This window comes from Vanacampus margaritifer, chromosome 3 (genome assembly GCF_051991255.1).
Source record: "Vanacampus margaritifer isolate UIUO_Vmar chromosome 3, RoL_Vmar_1.0, whole genome shotgun sequence".
Classification (NCBI taxonomy): Eukaryota; Metazoa; Chordata; class Actinopteri; order Syngnathiformes; family Syngnathidae; genus Vanacampus; species Vanacampus margaritifer.
The window spans coordinates 24,495,398-24,514,440 of record NC_135434.1 but is presented as its reverse complement, the minus strand read 5'-3'; the positions used below and the strand labels follow the sequence as shown (position 1 = coordinate 24,514,440).

At 38.6% G+C, this 19,043-nt stretch overlaps 1 protein-coding gene across 2 annotated transcripts in view; it reads left to right on the top strand.

Moving 5' to 3' along the window:
- The first annotated feature begins 1,363 nt into the window (after positions 1 to 1,363).
- Positions 1,364 to 19,043, top strand: part of LOC144049357 (multiple epidermal growth factor-like domains protein 9) — a 41,644-nt gene continuing 23,964 nt past the window's right edge. Inside the window, exons 1-3 of one of the 2 annotated variants that reach the window (XM_077562221.1) lie at positions 1,364 to 1,702; positions 1,853 to 2,016; positions 8,457 to 8,661. In XM_077562221.1, the coding sequence (XP_077418347.1) occupies positions 1,509 to 1,702; positions 1,853 to 2,016; positions 8,457 to 8,661 (563 nt within the window). In that variant the 5' untranslated portion in view covers positions 1,364 to 1,508. Of the gene's footprint in view, positions 2,017 to 8,456; positions 8,662 to 19,043 lie in introns of both variants that reach the window. The other variant, XM_077562220.1, reaches the window with a different exon arrangement.

Sequence of the window (19,043 nt, the reverse complement as noted above, 5' to 3'; positions counted from 1 at the left end):
AAAGACCTCCTTCACCTTATTCACTAAAAATAATTTCGGAGGAAGGGTCCAAATTTTTCCCCAACATACATTTTTATTATTTTGGTGCCGGTTTGGGTGACGTATCCGCTTGTCTGCAATATGGTGTTGCATTAAAATAAAATAAAATAAATAAATAAATATAATTTCTCTAGTTTTAGCGTCAAGGTAATAGACATCTGGTTTTGTGCTATCAAAGGCGCACCTTTTTAATGTGACTAATATAACGAACGAGGTTGATACATTCATTAATTTGTATTTTCATTGAATTCTTTAATTGAGAAAGTGGAGAGGTGGAAAAATAAATATAACTTTTTTAACTGCTTTATTTAACAAATTGAAATCAAAAGCCAATCATGGCAAACATTAAGCAAACAATCATCATCACAGTACACAACAATCTCGCAATAACAGTAAAGGAAAAAGGGAAAAAAGGGGTCTTAAACTAAGAAATATTAAAAACACCAAAATGAGAACACAAAATTAAGGTCTTGATAGCCTTCTGGAAGTAAAGATGGACTGTAAATATACATCTATCTCTTTCAAAAACAGAAAAAAAAAAAGTAGGTTTCGACTCTACACATTTACATTTATGAATATAAAACTTAGCAAGATGAATTAAAAGATTAATCAAATAATATTATCTTTCAAATGAACACCCCCCCCCCTCACACACACACACACACACACACAAAAAACATTCGGTAAGGAAAGCTCAAAATTACAAAGGATTTTGTCCAAAATAAATTTGCAAATGTCTTGCCATAGCTTGCGAGCATTAGTACATTTCCAAAACAGATGCACAAGAGTCTCTGATTGGGAGCCACAGAAGGAGCAGTTCAGATCCATATCATAACCAAATTTAACAAAAAAGGATTTCACAGGATAACAACGATGAATAATTTTAAAAGACACTTCCTTTACCTTGTTCACTTAAAATAATTTCTGAGGCAATTTCAATTTTCATTTGCTAATTGAACGAATTAAATAGCATGATGTATATATATATTTATATATATATTATTTCTTTGTGCTCGCCGACCATTGTTCGTTTTCATTGACTCAAGTATCAAATGTAAAAAAGAAAAATCCAGGTTGTTTGAAATTATGATTAACTTTTGTGGTGTGAAATTAGAATATATAACAAAGACATGTTTCTTTCGGTGTCAGGTCAAATTGGTAAAAAAACAAAAACATTATTATTATTTTCCTGCACGAATCTTTGCCCTCTCGAAATGATTGTTATGAAGTCTGTCCAATCAGCTACCCCGGGATGGTCGTCTACTGACCTGCTCGGGTTCTTATTGGCTCATGCACTTGGGCATGGACTGTTGAGCCACGGTAGGTTGCAGAGCAATGACTTGTGGTTCATGAGGCGACAAACAGCACCGTACGCCGCCGGGAGACATCAATGGTGGAGTACGCATCCATTCAGGGAAAGGTCTGAGAGAGACCGTTAGTGAGGCTTACATGGAGAGCTGAGACTGAATATGAGGTTAACGTCCTTAATGATGTACATATCGTCGCTCGTGGTATTTATTTTGTATGTATATATCGATTTTTCCGAAGCTGCACCTCGCATCAACCTATACGATGCGTCGACTATCTCCAGGAAGCCAGACACAGCCTCCGACACCTGGACGACCCTCCATACGGATATGCCTCGCCGTTTACCCGAGAACAGGTTCGCTTTGGCACAGTCGTCTGCTATTGGCATAGCTAGCCATATCCCCCCAAACACAATTCTTTCTGCACCAACTGAGCCGACTACCACCGATTTGGACTCCGGGGTCATTTCAAGCGCTAAAGAAGATATCGCTGCGCTGATTTCCAGGTTAAGCGCCCCCCACAAGAGATCGACTGATGCACACGCATCACTCTTCGCCCCGGAGAAAATGCTACAGACAATGATGTCCATGGTTTCTCAGCGGACAGACAACGATGCGTGGTCGGCAGATAGGATCGACGCATCTGTTACCTCAGTGGAGAATGGTCAAGGTGAGGAGTGTCGTCAAATGCATTGTTAGTGAAAGTGGATCGTTTGGTCTTAAATTAAATGTTTTGGTTTCGCTTGATATATAGCGCAAAGGAAAGAAGCGTGTAGAAAACGAGTCACGGCCATGCACCGTATCTACTAGAAAAGGAAGAATTGCACTGTGCTTTTGACGCAGAGAGAGACCAAATAAAGCACACTGCAACAATGGGCAGACCTCATCAGTTTATGCATGCTGCATGCCGTTAAAGAATCTTAATGTATTGTGAACTGTGATGTATTCCTGCTAAAAACAGTATCGTGTAGAGCGAACATTTACGTGGCCTACATGAGGCCTCTCAATAAAAGATGAGTGTGCCACATATTACAGCGTATTGGATGAGGGAGGACATGAGAGAGAGAGAGAGAGAGAGAGGGGGGGGGGGCGTGTAAGGTTGATCCTGTTGTTGTTCAATGAGGGTATCCAGTCTACCAGGCCACACAGCATCCGCTCAGACACATGATCATTTTGTATAAGGCCAAGCAGGATTTATGATTGCTTAAAGGAAATTACATTCATTCATCACTTGTTATGGATGTGGAATATGTTGAAACCAAGGATGCCCAAACAAGATGGCCAGGCAGCCCAAGACATGAATGAGCAATGGCAATGGCAACCATCCAAGCATCAGTGTGTAGTCTGGATTAAATTCCATCCAGAAGCACAGTTGTGACAATAATTATTTAAATGGTTGTGTGAGGCAGATTCAGTTGTTTTTTTTCTCCACTTACCGAGCTGATTTTACCAAGCTAAACAAAAATGGTGATGTTTTCTTGCCAAATATTTTATCAAATATTCTGAGTAGGAGTGTGAATTGCCTAGTACGATGCGATTAGATCTGTATCACGATTCATAGCTCACGATTCAATACTGATTAATCCCAATACAAATCTATAAATCAATTATTGCGATTTTTAAAATATGTTTTACTCAAATTTAGAACATCCATCCATCCATCTTCTTAACCGCTTGTTTTCACAAGGGTCGCGGGGCGCTGGAGCTTATCCCAGCTGGCTTCGGGCAGTAGGCGGGGTACACCCTGAACTGGTTGCCAGCCAATCGCAGACATTTAGATAATGCTAATCAGTAAACTTGTACATGTACACTGTAAGATTGCAATCTGTTGCAGTCTGTTTCATGTTTGAACAGCATTGAAATACAATTTTAAGGCTTAATGTTCCATTAATATTACATTCTTCCATGCTTAAAGTGTGAACCCTAACCCTAATTAAGGCATTTTGTTGCATATTTCCAACAAAAATTGATCTTTAAAAATCGATTCGGCTGCATATTGAATCGATACGAGAATTGTGCGCTGTAATCGTGCCTAATCGATTTTTTTTGACAGCCCTAATTGCGAGTGTTCCCAGAAGAAAAAGCATAATTGGCCTCCTTGTGACCAACAACTCCACAAATATATAAAGTTCTGACTGATATTTGGCTCCTCACATCAGGGTTCCAGTGCATTGGCGTTTTTAAATGGACCCATCTCTACGTCACTGTTTTTGTGATATAAGTAGCTTTCAAAATGAAATAAAAACTTATTTGATCTTGGGACAAACACAAACTGCCTGCTATTGTTAAGGCTGTAGGTTTGAGTGGGGCTCGGGACATCTGCAGTACTGTAGCTGCAGGCAGATGCACGATGGTTGAAGGCTTGTTAAAGAGACCTAAATTGAGGGAATTAACTTCCACTTTCACTTCTTGGCTGTATTGCATCAGTTAAAATAAACAGTCAGTTTCCTATAAATCTATCTATTTGCTGTGACACCTGTTAATCTCCCTAATGGTTCTCCAGCAGTAAACATTTGACTGGAAAGGGGGGGGGGACATGTATCAAATCAAGGTTCTCAGGCAAATCCATCAATCAAGGTCCTGTACTGCCTTATGTGATCATTAAAAACTATAGCTTTTAAAATGATAAATTTTTTAAAATCAGATTAATCACATTTTAGAATTTTGATTAATCACTTAATTAAAAAGGCTTTTTTTATCAACATTTTTCCCCCGCCAAATTTGAAAAGCACCGGTTATGTGTTAATTCTTCTGATAATTATTGTTAGAAGGACGTCTTCAACATTTTTGGATCACTGGAGACGCTCATCCTCCTCTTTTTCTAATCAGTTAATTACTTGTATATTTTAAAATTAATAGTGTGATTAATCTGTGTTAATTCATGATTAATGCAATATTTTTTTGTGATTTATTAATCAGTTAATGCTTTAACTTTGACAGCACTATTAAAAACAACAAAAAAACTTTGTTAAAGTTATCTAGATGTTGAACTGTATATTTTTCAAATATCAGTTCTTAATTTTATAGCATTTGCATAAAATACTGGGACAAGGAAAAACACTTCAGACTTTAGTTCATTTTTCTTGTAGTCTTGTGTTGGTTCCTTGGACATTAAAAACATATTATTTGGTGCTATAGCAACTACTTGAAAGGTGAGAATTATAGCGACACAATTTTCTAATGTGTGCTCAATTAGGCTTCTTGTTTAAAAATACCAATGTCCATATTCTTTATTACGTTTTTTTTTTGTCATCTGCTTGACTCCAGTGGTCAAAATTAAATTAGCATTTTAATGTGAAATCACCCATTGAAGCTCATTGTTCTATCATTGTTCCACTGTAAAGGTAACTCTCATGATATTATCACATCAACAAAGGCGTCACCCTCTATCACATGACAGGGCATCAACAGACAACTATATAAGCCTTTTCATTACCTCCAATATTTTTTTGTAGTTTGATGGCTGGAGAATGAACGAAAAGTAAAATTGCTTTTCACTGTCGTGGCAGACGGGCAAGCACAGAGCGAGGCTCTAGAGGAATTTTCTGACTTGTTCTGAACAGCCTGCCCCTGTTTGAATAACAGCCATGCTGTCACAACACGTCGCAACAGTCAAACAGATAAACTAGACAGGGGAGAGGTTAGCCCAGCCCCTTTCTCGCTTTCCAATGCACACAGGTTCAATCCAATGGATATCAGACACAATCTGACTGTGTGTGGCTGTACAGTAGCAAAACACTACACCTAGTGCAAAGCCACTTTTTTTTAGAATGACAAACTGTGTGTGTGTTTGAGGTGGGATATGCATTGACTGGATTTCACACATTCTTTGGCATCATCAGGGCTGACAGTTCTTCTGTGCCTGTTAACGTCGCAAAAGAGCCCGGCCGGGAGTGTAGACTCTACAGGCTTGCGTAACCACAGGCCTTTTTTTAGTTACATAAAAGTGCAAATAACACGCGAAGAGCAACACCATCTGAATCAGATTCTAGTGCAAGAATATATTCCAATTCAATTGCCCATTTACTCATCTAACTGGTAGGTACGTCGTTTGTTTATTTATTTATTGTTTTAGAACACATCAATACCTAAGCTCGTGTACAGTGGACTGAACAAAGTGCAAGTGTGAGATAGTGTTTAATGAGGTCTGTAGTCACCACTCGCACAAAATCTGAGATCAGATAAATAATAGATAACTACTGAGTGCTTGTCAAGGTCATCTGTGGGTCAACATCTTAAAATGTACAAAATATGACGTGAAAATCTGTGTATAATTGTGCATTGAAATGCATTTGAAATATTATTAATTAGTTTGTTGTTTACCCCAAAAAACTCTTCAAATAACACCAATTAACCTCCATAATGTGTTTTCTATGAAGTGCTAGTATGCGGGGGTCCACTGGACAAGACCTGGCCATGTCATTCTTAAGCCTGTATACCGCTGAAGGGCGAACGTTTGTGAGTGTTTACGAAGGTAGCGAATGGTGATTTTGCTTCAGGGTTTCTTCAAGGTCGCAAATGTTCGTTCGCCAGACGTTTGCCAACTGTTTTCAATTCAAATTTATTTCACTCTTTCAAATAAAATAAATGAAAAGGGACAGGATGAAGTAAAAACTTTTTGTATCTGCCGCTGATCAACACACACACACACACACACAGAAAACCAACACAAAAGGAATGACAGCAAGCGGTCAAGACGCTTTCAATGTAACAATTATATAAAATAATTCAACAGCATGTCCTTGTGCTATACTGTATATATTTTTCCAGTCATTGTGCTTTTATACATAAAAAAAACCAGATAGACTGAGAAGATTCTGTTTTACAATCCAGATTGTTCCACAAACTGAGACCTTGAGTTGAAATACACTACTCACAAAAAGTTAGGGATATTTGGCTTTCTGGTGAAATTTATGGAAAATGTCAAAAGTTCACGCTACAGTGATATCATATCCTGAAAGTAGGACATTTAAGTAGAAGGATGCTTTCCTCATCTCAAATAATTCATTGAAAGAAAAATGAACAACAATGGTGGGTACACCACAACAAAAATGTCAACGTCTCAATAACTCGTCATGTGCCCTTGAGCAACAATTAGAAGCTTGACGACAATGTCTCATGCTGTTCACAAGTCGACTCATTGTCCGCTGAGGCATGGCATCCCACTCTATTTGAAGGGCAGCCCTCAGGTCATTGAGGTTCTGGGGTGCAGAGTTGCCAGCCTCTACACGGCGACTCCGCTGATCCCACAGGTTTCCAATAGGATTCAGGTCTGGAGAAAGTGCAGGCCATTTCATTTGAGGTACATCGGTCTCCAACAGCCGTTCCCTGATGATGCCATCTCCATGAGCTGGAGCATTGTCATTCATGAAGATGAATTTAGGCCCGTGTTGTTCATGTAGGAGCACAATCACTGGAATAATGTTGTTATTCAGGTAATATGGGCTTGTCACTGTATCATTCACAAAGTGTAGGGCAGCTCTGTACTGACTGGATACACCTGCCCACACTGTAACACCACCACCACCACCAAAAGCTCACCTGGTGACAACAGTGGCTGTTGCATAGCGCTCTCCAATATCGTACGCGGCCATCATTTCTGTTCACCGTGAATGGACGTTCATTAGAGAACAGCACTGAGGCCCACTGGTCCCTCATCCAGCGTAAATTCTCCCTCACCCATGCAAGACAGTGATGCCTGTGCCTGGTGGTGTGGTTAGGTACCCTTGCAGGTCGTTTAGCACACAGACCACACTGATGTAAAGATTTTTGAATGGTCTGACGTGACACTTGGGTGCCTCTCATCTCCCTTAAACGTGCCTGGAGTTGAATGGCATTCAACATCCGGTTTCTCAGGGCATTGTTCACAATGTAGCGGTCATCAGCATGAGATGTGGCCAAAGGACGTCCACTTCAACTTCTTTCTGTGACTTTTACAGTCTCTCAGTATCTCTGTTGCAACCTGTTGATGACACTCTGTGACAGTTTCAGCTCAGTGGACACTTCCATCTGAGAACGACCTGTTTGAAGCATCACGATACTCATAGTACTGTTGATCCATTGTTAGGCGTCGTCTTGGTCTCGTTATGTCAAAATGTGAACAGCTGGATGAGGATGACTGTTTAAACATCAGCTCTAATTGAATGAGGACATTTATTATTCGATTCGAGGCTCAAACACCTGTTGTGAATTTTGCCGTTAAGCTCCTTGTTAGAGAACATCAACTTGTGCGAAAAGTACTGAAACAGTTAACAGTTGGACATGTGCATTCAAAAGCTTAGAGAATGTCACACTAAGGTCACCTGAAAAGGTTTGAATGCATTTTAGGCTCTTCCTGAAATTTCACCCAAAAGCTAAATATCCCTAACTTTTTGTCAGTAGTGTACATCGTTTTGTTGAAAAATGTCTATTCCTCTTAATTTGTACTCACTTTCCCCCTTTTTTATTTTTTATTTTGATTTGTATACTGACTGGTAAAATTTCATGATGGGCTTCATACATTATTTTAAGGCGGTTAAATTCCATCAATTCATTAAATTTTAAAGTTTTTAGTTGTATAAATAATGGATTAGTGTTGTCTCTGTATCCACAACTGAAAATGACACGAATAGCAGATTTCGGTTGAAGAAAGATGGGTTCGATATAGGTTTAGCCAGCACACCCCCACACTTCAATGCGTACATGTATATACTGTGTGTGTGTGTGTGTGTGTGTGTGTGTGTGTGTGTGTGTGTGTGTGTGTGTGTGTGTGTGTGTGTCTACTAGAATATACAGTTATACACTTACTTATAAGCCTATATTTTATATGTATATATGGGGTGCAAAAGTATGTACTGTATGTATACGGAAGTATCACATCGTTCATTCTGTTGTTTTCACTTAATAAATATCTAAATATATTTTTATTAAGTGAAAACAACAGAATGGTCTAAACAATGTGATTTTTTTTTTGTTTCATATTAAGTCCCCTGTATAATGAGTATTATTCTGAGAATTTTGCAGTATTTTTTGTCTCAATCCTACAAAGCAGCAAATAATGAAATGTCGTCTACTCATGTAAACAGTTTCATCTTTTTTTTCACCCATTGTCATGCCTGTTTGTCCATCCAGATGGCTTCTGTAACTGCAGCATTGGAGAAGAGGGGATTTTGTATCCAGATGAGTGTAACCAGACCACTGGTCAGTGCTCGTGTCAGGACGGCTACAGTGGTCTAAAGTGTGATGACTGTGAGGAGGGCTACTTTACCAATGGCACCAGCGGCTGCCTACCCTGCACCTGTGACTCATTCGGTGCAGTCAGCCACCTGTGTGACAGGTACTGTACTCAACTGCTTCAATGCTTTATTTAATACACACTTTCTCTGTTGGAGGTTTCCTTTCACCTTGTGTCTTTGGTATCATGATGACATCATTGAAGATGTACTGTGAGTCGTGTATAAACATTCCGTCCTGGAAAAAAATATATGATGATGATTAAAATAAGTAATTAAAAGACCAAAATTAGTATGATATTAATGCCTATTATGAGTGTATGTAAACTTCTAATCACAACTGTGTGTACAGATGTAAATACAGGTAACGCAGCCATACAGCAAGTGTAGTGCAATATACACCAATCGCTAAATGTACTGCATACAGACAGACAACCGTTTACGCTCACATTTACGAACTGAACCAACGATGCCTGCAGTCAAACGAACAAATTCAATTTGAATGCAAAGTCTGTTGTCGATACCGGAAGCAAACGTGCACAGTGCAAAATTAGCTAATAATACTTCCACTGCCAGTCCAAACATTAACTTGATATTTTTAATATTTAGGATGTATAACTAATACGTAGTGTTAATGTTCTGTTGAAACTTCTGCAAATGTGAATTGAAGAGCATTTCTATGCATTTATTTGTAAATGATGCCCATTGATAGGCTGAACTGACCCCATATACATAAGCAATGTTATAAGCACTATTTTCCAAAGGCCACCTCTGAGTATGACACTGAGAATTATGCAGTCGGCTTTTTCGGTGAGGCCTGTTCTTAGCAGAACCACTCCTGTTTATCTGCTGTATAGTGTTGGTCACAGTGCTAAATGTTTAATTTCATGCTGTTGGCAATTTTCTTATAGGCTAGGCCTTTATGTAGAGCAACAATTCCTTTTTTCATATCCTCAGGAGAGTTTTTTTGATGTGAGGTGCCATTTTGAACTTCCGGTGAGAGATTGTGAAAATGATAACGTCAAATATAACACACCTGCTCCCCATTCACATCTGAGACCTTCTTCAATACTAACGAGTCGCATGACAGTGGTGGAACTAAAATGGCTAATAAAATGGCTGGATGTCCCTTTTAAAATTGGTTAAAAGATGAGAGAAAATAAAGAAAAGGTCAGGGAGACTGCCAAGATGCCAACAGAAACACTAAAGGAGCTGCAAGAATTTCTGCAAGACATAAGCCTTATCTTATAAAGAAAAATATCCAATCCTGGCTACATTTGGTCAATAAAATGTGCTATGGTTTGATGAAACCAAGGTTGAGCTTTTTGGCAATCATTTCAAAAAGAATGTTTGGCAAAAAGTTACAACACAGCTCATCACCCAAAAGTATTCCATAACTTATTGAAGGATGCTGGTGGCAGTCTCATGCTTTGGTGCTATTTTTCTTCAGCTGCAACTCAGACTTTAGTCAAGATGAAATGACTTATGAGCTGAATCTGAAGGCCTGTAAACAGGAGATGGTCTTGCAATCTGATAGATTTGGAGTGTTTTTTTTTGTTTTGTTTTTGCAGAAGGCCAACTCAAAAAGACAGAGAGCTGTCATACAGTATACTGCGAGCGAAAGGTGCTGCTTCAAAGTATTAGTTTCAGCTCACAGTCAATTAATCATCAAGATCTGCAAATGCCCAACAATAATGCAAGACTTAAGAAAATGTATATCTTGGCCAGTTGTACATTGTGGTTGTGCCTAGTGTTTTTGTGTGAAGCTAGTAATATGCAGTGACTTAAATGACACTACTAATTTGGAGGCCAATGAAGGTGCAGCGTAGAAGGTTAAACTGAATTTGCGGCCTGTCTCATAATAACACACGGAATACAGTCTGTCTTAGACTGTCTGAGCCTGGCCACTGCCAACCCCAATAGCCTAGCGGGGACCCCTCTTGGAGCTAATCACTGTGAGTATGCAGATTAGCCAGCTTTCCAAACCCCAACCGAGCCTGCTGTTGCTTTCAGCATTTCTCTCATTAAGTAATGTGAGGCTTTTTAGGCTGCTCATTGCTCAGGGACTAATGTAATATGGTGGCAGTGAAAACTAGACTTAGGGAACTGACCTTATGTACAGATGTCTTACCCAAGAACGTTGTGGAATCCTGCAAATCACATCGTGTTAAGATAAAGCCTCATAAATTACTGCTACTGGTTTTAAAGTTTGATTCCTATTGTCTAAACTATTATTAGACTGTACATTCATGGCAAATTATCCCAGGTCAAAAGAGTCAATGAGGCGGGAATGTTTGTAATTTCACATAATTGTTTACATTTCTTATGTAAGAAGCAGTCATTGACGCAGTTCTCAACTCAACTTTCAAATGCCTTTAGTGCAGCATAGCAGAAAATCTGATGAGTTCCATTTTTAGATGCCGCAAGCAAACAATCTTGTGCATGTGCATCACGCAGTGAGCTGTAGGGGAGTCTTCACACGTGTGTGAGCATTTGTGTAACAATCAGCTGATTGTCAGACGGAGCTATATTTTATGGATTTTTGTGAAAAAATAAAAATCAAGGTTTAGATTAGTGCTGGTTCAATACTACACCCATTCAGTGTACTTTTAGCAAGTATTGTTGCTGTTATTCTGGAGTGCGTCTTTTAACTTTTTAGCTCTGTTATTAAATTTACAAATCGCTTCCCTTGATATTTTCTGTCAATTGGCTGGTGACCCATCCAAGGTTAACCCCACCTATCGCTCAGCAGGGATAGTTTTTAGCTCACCTGCAAACCCAAATGAGGACAAGCGGTGTAGTCTAGAAAATGGATGGATAAATAGTATTATATGCATTCTCAATTCTTAATATATAAGTATTTGCGCACTAGGCAATCTGAGTGGTATGCCTTGAAAAAGAGACACAGACAATTAATTGATATCCTCCAAAACGGTCCTCTCTCATCTCCCTGGTACTTTGCATACTTCCCAGCATATCTAGTTGAATAATGACAATTGATTTCTTGCACTTTCTCTGTGTTTTGAAGACATGTCGAGGTACTGCAAGCTCAACAAAAATGACATTCTGTCTCTTGTTTTTTCTTGAAATTGGCTGTTCTCCTCGCCAAGCTTTCTCTTCATGGCAGGTTTTGAAAAAGACATGACTGGACTGAGTGACAGGATATCTTTTCCTTCCACTTGATGTCACTTCAGAATTATGTTTCACCGGAAGCTGTCATGAGCCTGACCTATGGTAGCCCATAAATGGGGAAAAAAACACACAAAAGGGCCAGTGCAATGACACGGGGGGAAAAAAGTGGGGGCCACACTAACATTAAACTTTGATTTTGAGTTGGGGGCCGCAAAATAGCCTCCTGTAGACTGCAGGTGGCCCCCGACCCCGAGTTTGAGACCACTGGTGTAAACATACTAAAAACTTTGACATGCAATCTTGTAAGTGTTCACCATGACAACAAAATTCTGCCAAACAAGTAAGATATTAACTAAACTGTTAGGCAGAATTTTATTATACTGGAAATTATTAATAAATAATCACATCAAGTGCAGATTACAATAATAATACAAACCTGTGGCTTTAACATTTCAACGTACAGTATTCAATTTTTCACGTTTCATGAAACAGAAGTAAACATGAACTGCACTTCTTAAAAGCTGATCAAACATTTTAGATATTCACCTTAAAGTCACATGAGACAGAAAACTCACTGATGATAACTATGCACACTTTGCACGGCAGCATTGACGTCTCCGGTCCCAGTGACCAGTCAAATCGCAGTCTTTACAATTAGTAAATTGCGTTTTCATCATGTTGCATTAACTGCAAACACAATTACTCATTCAGCCCTAATTCAATTTTAATTTATTTAAGTATCTGGGTGCTGGTTAATTCAGTGCAATTTTTTTGTAAATCAGTTTCACTTTTTTTTAAACAGTATTTGTAATGATACATATTTCCATTTTTAAAATAAAATACAGAAACATTACTTCCATTATCTCTAATTAAAACAAAATGGCAGCACAATCTCTCCTGTGTGGAGTTTCTATTTTGTAGGCTAATTGATAGATTTTTTTTAAATGGGTGTCAGAGCCACAGACAGACCAAATTTAAGATGAATGTCATCATAAAGTATATTCTCTAGTAGTTGTGATGTGGAATTTCATCTTACATCACATTCATTTAAAAGAAAAAGGAGCACATTTGGACAGTACATTCAACTGGAATAATGCATTAAAGTGCAACCACCTGCCAAGACCAAACATGTATCAATAAATCATCATCTGTAAAAGTGGAAGTTTCTTGACAGGTTGCTGTATTCTTGTTGTTCACATTCCTACATTTCCTGTGGGGCTTTTTCATAGCTGTTTTAGGGTTCCAGGTTTTTATTAATTCATATATTTCATACAGAAGATAATGTGATGACCTACACAGTATGTCCATGCACTCCCTTTATGGTAGATGTTGCCAGTCAAGTGCCTTGTGAACTTGTTGTGAAATTGTTTGTGTTCTGCCCTGCAGGGAAATATAGAAAAGTTTACTGCTACTAACACGTTCTGAGAGCATTTCTTGAGACAGAACTCAAACTGAGCTGCTTATTTTGTTGCAATATTTTGGTGTAAACATGTTTTAGGTAAAACAAGTTGATTAGCCAAGTACTTGCTCGCCAAATGAACACAGCATTTTGTTTGAACAAACAACACTTGCTTTTAGGTTCTCAAATGTGAAGTCTTCAAAATAAAAGTCGCTGTGGTATTGTTTGGAGATAAATACCACACATAAAAACAAAAAATACTTGTCTTAGAGTTTTGTTTTTATGTGTTTCACATTGGTGGTATTTTGAAAGCCAGAAAGACTATCCATGCCTGTTGCCCTTTAAGGCTGGACTTTGGTAAAGGGATGCAGTGCTAACAATGCTAATGTTGTTAAGCAGATAATGTTGGATAGGTGTTCTTGTTCATTGTGTTTATTTGTGTAATTGTCTTAATATGTGTGCCTATATATTATAGAAACATTAATACTTAAATGGTAATTTTGTAGAAATTAATTCTCCAAACACCAAAGTCAATGGCTATTTGAAATATTTCATTGTTTGATTAGCCCCACAAATGTTGCTAACCCAGTTATCTGTCATCACAGTAAATTCATCCTCAGAGGGATTACAAGCTTTCCAAAGTCAGGTGACATCTGTAATTGGATACTAGTTCAGTGTGCTTAAAGCCCTTAACCTAATGAGATTTCGTCTTCTTGTCAGGTCGTAATGTGGCATACGCTCTGCTTGCTTGTATACAATTCATGTGACAGAAAATTAATTCACACACCGTTAGCCACTCTGTGGGTTAGATAATGCATTATTGGACCAAACCACTTCTATCTGTCATAACACTTGTATCAGTCCTTTTATTTGGGTCAGCTCCTGTGGGTATTATCTGAGAGGCATTTTTTGACAACACTGCCTACAGACTGCTAGTCTGGAATGAAATATTGATTGTGGGTGCAGATGTTTCTGCCTCTGCATTTTGCCAGACAGTGTTTGAGTGTTGCATCATTACGATCGGTGTATCTATACATCTTTTTGCCCTGTGGAAAAAGTGAAACACTGTGAATACTTTCTGGATGGCCTGCAGATAAGAGGGACTGCCTCAGTCTGTAGACGTTTTATCAGGTTATGTATTGGGAAAGTGTGTTAAGCAGGACTTGTTTTCATTCAAATGTTTCGGTCTAAAATGATGGGAACAAAGAACAGTTAAAGCTAATTCCTAACTTTGATATCTTGATATTGTGAATTTGTAAATGAGCAGCAGTAGATTGACTGCATGGTTAGAAGAATGTACTTGTAGTCTTGAGAACTTTGAGCATTAACCGTTGAATATGTTGTGTGGTTATTATAAGACCATTTTAATAAAGTGCTGATTTCTCCTGGACATGTTGCCTTTCAAGAGATTGTAAATGAAAATTCAAAATGAGCCAGTATTTACAGATAAATGTGCCCATCCCACCTTCTGTAATAAAGTACAATGATGGGCGGAGTAGCAGTTGCAGGTGCAGAGTGAAAATAAAAAGCCCTGTGTTTTTTATGTGGTGACTGGGGCATGTCTATTGATAACATTGCCATAATCCAAAGCTAATAAAAATGACTGCTTCGACCAACTGCTTCCCAAATGGCACGGGGAAATTGCTTTTGTTCCATTCTGCCCCCCATCCCCTATAGTTAATTTATGCGTGTATTGATGCTAGTTTTAAATGTAAAGTTTTTGGTATTAGTAGATGCCAAGATATTTTTTAGTCTGTCACTGTTTCAGAACTGTGTCCTGTTAGCATGGTAATGGAAAGAGTTTGTTTTTGTTAAGTTTGTTGCTCTTGGAAAAGATGACATTGCATGATGTTTGCATTGCATACCCCCGGTTGGCTGTGTGGGTAGTGTACATTTCATTCACCTTTGCTTATATTGTAAACTGAGTTAGCCATATTTTGATGAGGTGCATTAACAGAGATGCATGTACCAAATAACTGACCAAGAAACCAAGATGAGTCACCCCTGCCAGTGTATATATCATTTTATCATTAGCAGTATTGTACTGACCAGCCAGACAGACACGTGTACTGCTTTTCTCACTCCCATGTCTGTTTCAAGATTGTGGTCTTAAACACATTTCTCCTTCGCTTTGCCATCTCTGATACAATTCAGTGGTGGCATCACTAAAAAAAAAAAACAGGGTGTGTGTGTGTGGGGGGGGGGGGGTCGTGGGGTTGTGAAGCCAAATGAAATACAAAGTACACTTGTAAGCCTGCTCATATCTCTGATACTTAACAACGCCTTCAAATTTGACTTTGCCAAGTGTACAGAACTTTCTGTTTATTTTTGGTCATCACCAGGTAATTACTGTAAACCCAATATTTCCTCACTATGGAAAAAGGATGTTTGCAATAGACAACTCTGATCCAACACTGACTAACATTCATGACGCAGTCCACGGCATGCTCAGTCATGCACTGACAGCGTAACCTAGGTGGCAAGCTGCATACACAAATCACGCTTTGTAGCCTCGGTGATGTTGTTATAAATATAGATAGATAGATAGATAGATAGACAGACAGACAACTCCTGTGAAATAAATTAAATAGCCTGTAGGTTTCCCATAATTAAAGTCAGCTCTATAGAAGTGTGGCCTTGTGGGATAGGCTATGCTGTTTTATATCAAGAAAAAAACACAAATGTTGGACGCCATTTTTTCCATTTCTTTACAGCAGTCCTTCTCAAATAATAAGTGTATGCGGTACGATGCCAGGGAGGGACATGTCTTACTAAAATAAAGTTGTAATTGCACATAGACTACAGTAGTTGGCAGTGACACTCTATTGTGATTTCACAGGGAGCATTCGATCTGCTGTAGGGTTGTTGTTTTGTTTTGTTTGTTTTTGCACCAAACATGCATACACACAGCAAAGAACAGGAGATTTTGTTTGGAGTGCACCATTCTGACCATTCACCATTCAGAAACTCAAAATAGGAATGAAGGAGCACACTCTGGCCTCTCTGACTGTGGACATAGAGCAGTGAGAGGCATCAAGGCAGGATGCATGGAAACTGTACAAACAAGATGCAAGGGTTGTGGGATAATGGGGGATTTAAACATCCTCATTCATCATTGGTGTACCATGAATACAACTCAAGTTCACTTTTTCTGAAATTGGTGGTTGTTTAGCAGCCATACTCAAAGACCTACTTTAGATAATGTGTACTGTAGGCTCGCCAACCACAACAACAAAAACATGGTGTGTTTGTTCATTCATAGAAGGGGGAGTGCACTGACTCTTGGAACACTCCCACAAATTGAATTTCAGAATGCTCCCATTATGTACAGTAAACAAACCCTTAAGACCCTTTTATGATGTGACAAGTTGAACAGAATTAAGGAATTATCTTTCTAACATTGTTTGTGTGTAGCTGATCCTCTGTTGTTGTGCTTAACTAGTGGTTTCAGAAGTTCAAATGAAATGATTCCCGACTACAGCTCATAACCTTCAACAGTCGGGACACTATTATTAGCATAAATGTCTACGGCAGCTTTCAATCAATTACGTTTTGAGATGGTCAGGTGACACTTGACCCATTTCGAGTCTGTTTGTGTGTGTTGGATATACAGTCTTTAACTCTTGGCCTCGGCCAGCATGGTAGATTTTGCCATGTAAAGCCATTTGTTTGGAAGTGAACATTGTCTGAACATGTGTTCTTGTCACATAAGCTGTTAATACAGGTCAGCAAAAGTACAATGTGCTGCTTAATGTGGAAAAACACCCCCCTTTCTCAAACACAGCTTTAGGGTGTTTGGCACTCCCAGTGATAAGCTGTGATTCCACCACAAGGTTTGTAAAAGGGGAAGTTGAAACTATGTCATAAATAGTGTAACACACCACTCACACAGTAAATATAATGTGTCAGCTTCTTTGAAAAGTAAGGATGATGTCTGGAAAATAATGTGAAACTGGAGTTGTCGTGACGGACAAAAGGCAACAGTGGCAGCTAGCACGTTGTGTTCTTTTCTTAGCATATAGCTATTTATTCCAAGAAAGTGATTTTTATATACAGTTCCAAACATTTTTTGACTAATCACCAGGGCCACCATAGATGCAGTATCACTGTTTGCTGCGGTTGTTTCAGTCCTGCATTCACAACTTGGATGACTGGAAACTCAAAAAATTGTATACTCTACTGACTCGAGACCGACCGTAGCACTTAATGAGAAAATAACTTGGGAGCTGCCTTTAAACTGTCTTGCTGATAACTATTATTGGGACTTGCTTGGCCAAAACTTATTGCAGTTTTTCTCCATAGGTTTGCCACATTTCTTGAAACTGAGATGACATTTTCAAAATACCATGGACAAATCTCAAAACCACCTTACAATTGGTCATAACTGAATGGCATTTCTCATTGCTTTCATCAAATTGCCAATGTCTTAGTACACGTCTCAATTGCCTCAGTGGATATGTGCTAATGGTTGTGTACATTTAGCCTACAGTTAGCACAATCTGCCCACATTTAGCACATTTTGCAAATGAATAGATCTTGCTGATCGAACTGGATTAGTTGTTTTTCAGTCTAATGGCTGTCCTCTCCAAAACATGTCAGCAGGATTTCAGTGTGTAAGTCATAATATGCAAAATCATCTGTTCAATTGCCAAAATTAGTCCAGTCCATTGCAAGGGAAGATATTGGCTGTGACGTGGATAAAAACCTTTGGTCAAACAGAGAGCAGCATATTGATGGCCAAGAGAATGAGGACAATGGCCAAGAGGGGGTAGGTGTCGATAGTGACTGCACAGTTAATTCTGTAGAGTAAATTTGACTCTATTTTGAATAAATTTGACTCTATTTTGAGTGGGACCAAGTCACACAAGGGTTGAGGAAGCTTCAGTTTGGGAGAAGGTCGCAGTACCACCTGAGCTATGCCACTTCTACTGTTTGCTTAGCTCCTAGATGTTTTTGGTCTTGGAGTTACGAATATTCCAGCTGACACGAGCGGTATACTAACACTCAGTAGGAGCTCAGGGAGTTGATCGGCTGTCTCTCAAGCAGAAGGTCGTGAGTTAGTTCTTCAACCCTTGAGTGACTTTTATTTATTTATATATTTATTTCTTAATTCTTTATTTTACACTCTTCCAAGTGTAAATATCCACTCTAAATAGAGTCAAATTTACTCAACAGAATTTACTGTGTGGTGAAAGAGTTATAGTAGTTGGTTCTTCATTTACACTGTGCGCTAAATATAATTTTAGTTATTCGTTTTTCATAAATATACAGAATTCAGCTTACACTTACTCTAATGTGTAAGTAACTTTGTGTGAATAAAAAGTGTTGCAAGTTCCTTGACTGAGTGGAGTATGTCAAACCGCAAACTTTGAAAACTGCTCTTGTAAAATGTTTCATATATATCTGCTATTGTGACAAAACACCTAATGATTTTGACTTGCAGTGCTCAGAGAATGCCAAAGTGTCGATGCATTTTCGGGGCACTACTTGTGTGACGTAGAAATGTAAGCTAAGCTGTAATGGTAAGCTGTTTTGGGAGAGATATGAGCTTTTGTTGTGCAAAATCATCCAAGTTACTTTTGGTAAAAGCACTAAATGAATGCAGGTGAGCCAGAGCAATTGAGAAGGAGCTTTGCAGTTGTGACTGCACCAACTCTTTGTTTGGGAAAGGAACTTGGAGTGACGCATGTGTGACCCGTTTTGGGATACATATGTGCTTTTGCTAACGAACTGATAAGTTGTGCATAAATGTAAGTCTGTTTGGCCAAATGAGCTTGCAATTTTGAAAATGTCATCTCAGTTTCAAGAAATGTGCCAAACCTATGGAGAAAAACTGTAAAAACTCAACTTAATTTTGACTTGGTATTACTGAGACGTGACTTGGACTTGAAACACACGAGTTGAACAATTCTTGCCTGTTAACATTTTAAAAAATTACAATTTCAAGCATACTAT